General features: G+C 39.3%; 1 protein-coding gene across 1 annotated transcript in view; it reads left to right on the top strand.

The window, feature by feature from the left end:
• The first annotated feature begins 528 nt into the window (after window positions 1-528).
• LOC106522754 (transient receptor potential cation channel subfamily V member 1) overlaps window positions 529-2,657 on the top strand; it is a 13,538-nt gene continuing 11,409 nt past the window's right edge. Inside the window, exons 1-2 of the mRNA XM_014015903.1 lie at window positions 529-1,265; window positions 1,487-1,638. Of these exons, the coding sequence (XP_013871357.1) occupies window positions 880-1,265; window positions 1,487-1,638 (538 nt within the window). The 5' untranslated portion in view covers window positions 529-879. The remainder of the gene's footprint in view (window positions 1,266-1,486; window positions 1,639-2,657) is intronic.

Raw genomic sequence — 2,657 nt, 5'->3', positions numbered from 1 at the left:
TTTCTGTATTTATTTCAGATTTAGTCAGTCATACACTTAGTTCTTATCAATGTTTAAAAGAGGACGTGTTAAAACACTGTTTAGTCAAAGTTAAACATGAAACGTCAAAGTTACCTACAAATGGCCCTTCGAGGGCCACCATAACACTCATGACCTTTGGTGAAAATGAGTTTGACACCTCTGCATTACAGGTTTAAAAATATGACATTTTAAATTAAGATTAAGACTATTGTTTATTAATGTGGCAGTTTATCTTATTGGATTAAAATAAATAATAAATGAGATGAAACTCCATTTTTATTTGCAATCATGAGTCGTTTAGCCTTTTGTCCGGTGAAGCTACTACTACTATTTATAATAATAATTTAAAAAAAATAATAATAATAACAATGCATCAGTCCTAGCACTTTTTTAGGACACAAAGACACCACGTTATTTATTCACACACTGATGATTGTAAGCTACAATAAAGCCACAGCTGCCCTGGGGCAGACTGAGAGGTGGGGCTGCCATTGCACCACCCTCTGACCATCAGTAGGCAAGGCAGATTAAGGATTACTGACCTTGACAAGTTAACAGCAGTCATTAGTCTCAGAAAATATACCTAGAGGAAAAATGAAGTTTACTTTTCGGTTCCAAGTTGAGGTCCAAGAAAATGAAACAATTTAAAAATCCTGGTTTGTCAACAAATCTGAAATGTGGAATCTGAGGTCCTTTGATGCTGGTTTGGACTGAGAAGATGTTTAACAAAGTGGAAAGGTTCTGTAAGGTGTTGGGGTCATGATGTCACTGGGTTGTTACAAAGAGGTGAACCTGGACTAAACAAACGAGTTCTACTCGTTTTGACTGATTTGACCTGTGCAAAGTACTTAGGTCAGTATGGAGAGGTGGAGACAGAAACAGGTTCGTGGTCTCAGAGACAGGTTGGTAAGACTATTCTTCAGCCCGCTCTGCTCAGACAGGTTCTGCCCTGCAGAGGGACACATTCTCTTATTGCTCTTGGCTAACAGCAGGTCTGCTCACCTGGAGAGGGCGGGGCCTAACAAAGCATTACCTCATGCGTACATTCACATCTTTTACACCTGGGGACTCACACTCAGTTTGGATTTTATTCTGAACGTCTGGACCATGAAGGCGAAGGACAAAGAACCGACGGACCAAAAGGAGGCAAATAAAGATCAGAGAGACAAGGAAGGAGAGGATGAAGGTTGGCCCCTTAAAAAAGACGACTCATCTTCTGTCCCCATGGACAGCAACCTGTCAGGGTAACTGATCAAACTGGCAAAGCACTGTCCTTTGATTTCCTTCTTAGGTTTGTGTTTTAGCAGGTGAATGTCAAGAGTGGTGTCAGATTTCCTGTAAACAGGTGAAACCGTCTCTGTCCCTCTGTCTGCTCTGGATCTGAAACTCTTCTATTTTTCATATTTTAGTGAGCATTTTTTACACGATTTTAAACACTCAGATCCGTGTCTTCTTTACGTTTCAGTGATTATGGTGCTGCTGACAGCCCACAGAGCTCTGTTTTCACAAGGGACAAACTGTTTAAAGCTGCGTCCCGGGGGGACAAAACAAAGCTCATCGGCCTGCTTGAATACCTGCAAGTCAACAAGAAGAAACTCACAAGCTCAGATTTTACAGGCAAGTGTTTTATTAATCTTTATAAGACTGTGACTGCAGCACTGTTTTCTTTCTATAAAGGCTTTATTCAGGCAACAGGGTTAATCAACTAAACTGCTGCTGGGGCCACAGTAACAGCAGGCCAACAGCTCAGGGGCCGAACATCCAGCAATTAGTCATTATGTAAACAAACCAAGTATTACAAAAGATCTGTTACTTTTGAATTTGTTTATTTTGCTGCATTTAATCATGAATACAACATATACTGTATAAACCAATGGAATACAAGTAGTGATAATAAAACGATATCAAAAACAAAAAGAACACATTTTGCATCCTGTTTAACACAAATATTATTTTGACATCTCTGACTCGCCAAATTTTTAAACCTATTTTATTTTCACTTTCATAGTTTTATCTTCAACTGCTTGTAGTGCTCTTGAGTGCGCATAGAAATGGTTTTTACCATCTTCTAGCCAAAATGTTGTTTTCAAAAGGGAGATTTGAAATGTAAGGATCTTCCAGTCATTATAACAACTGAGGGTTTGAAAACTGAAAATGTGTCACAGTATAAATATTTAGGATTTTTAATTGATGATTCTTCGTCTTTTTCTGCCAATATTCAACAGCTAGAGAAGAAACTCAGATTAAAATTGGGATTTTATTTCAGGATTAGATCATGTCTGTCTTTTGAGGCTAAAGCGATTGGTTGAAGCAACGTTTATGTCTGTACTGGACTATGGGGACGTTTTTTACATGCATGCTTCTCTTAAATGTCTTTACTCACTGGATACTGTTTGTCAGGGAGCTCTAAGATTTATAACAAGTTTAAAAGGTTTTACACATCATTGCACACTATATAATCGAGTTGGATGGACAGAGTTGGACCCTTGTAGACTCCGTCATTGGCATATTTTTATTTATAAGGCCATACTAGGACTTCCATCCATCCATCCATCCATCCATCCATTTTCTTCCGCCTATCCGGGGTCGGGTCGCGGGGGCAGCAGCTTCAGAAGGGAGGCCCAGACCTCCCTCTC

The sequence above is a fragment of the Austrofundulus limnaeus genome, unplaced genomic scaffold (genome assembly GCF_001266775.1).
Source record: "Austrofundulus limnaeus strain Quisiro unplaced genomic scaffold, Austrofundulus_limnaeus-1.0 Scaffold136, whole genome shotgun sequence".
In the NCBI taxonomy this organism is placed as follows: domain Eukaryota; kingdom Metazoa; phylum Chordata; class Actinopteri; order Cyprinodontiformes; family Rivulidae; genus Austrofundulus; species Austrofundulus limnaeus.
Note: the sequence above shows the minus strand (reverse complement) of the source record. Positions and strands in the feature narration are given on the sequence as shown.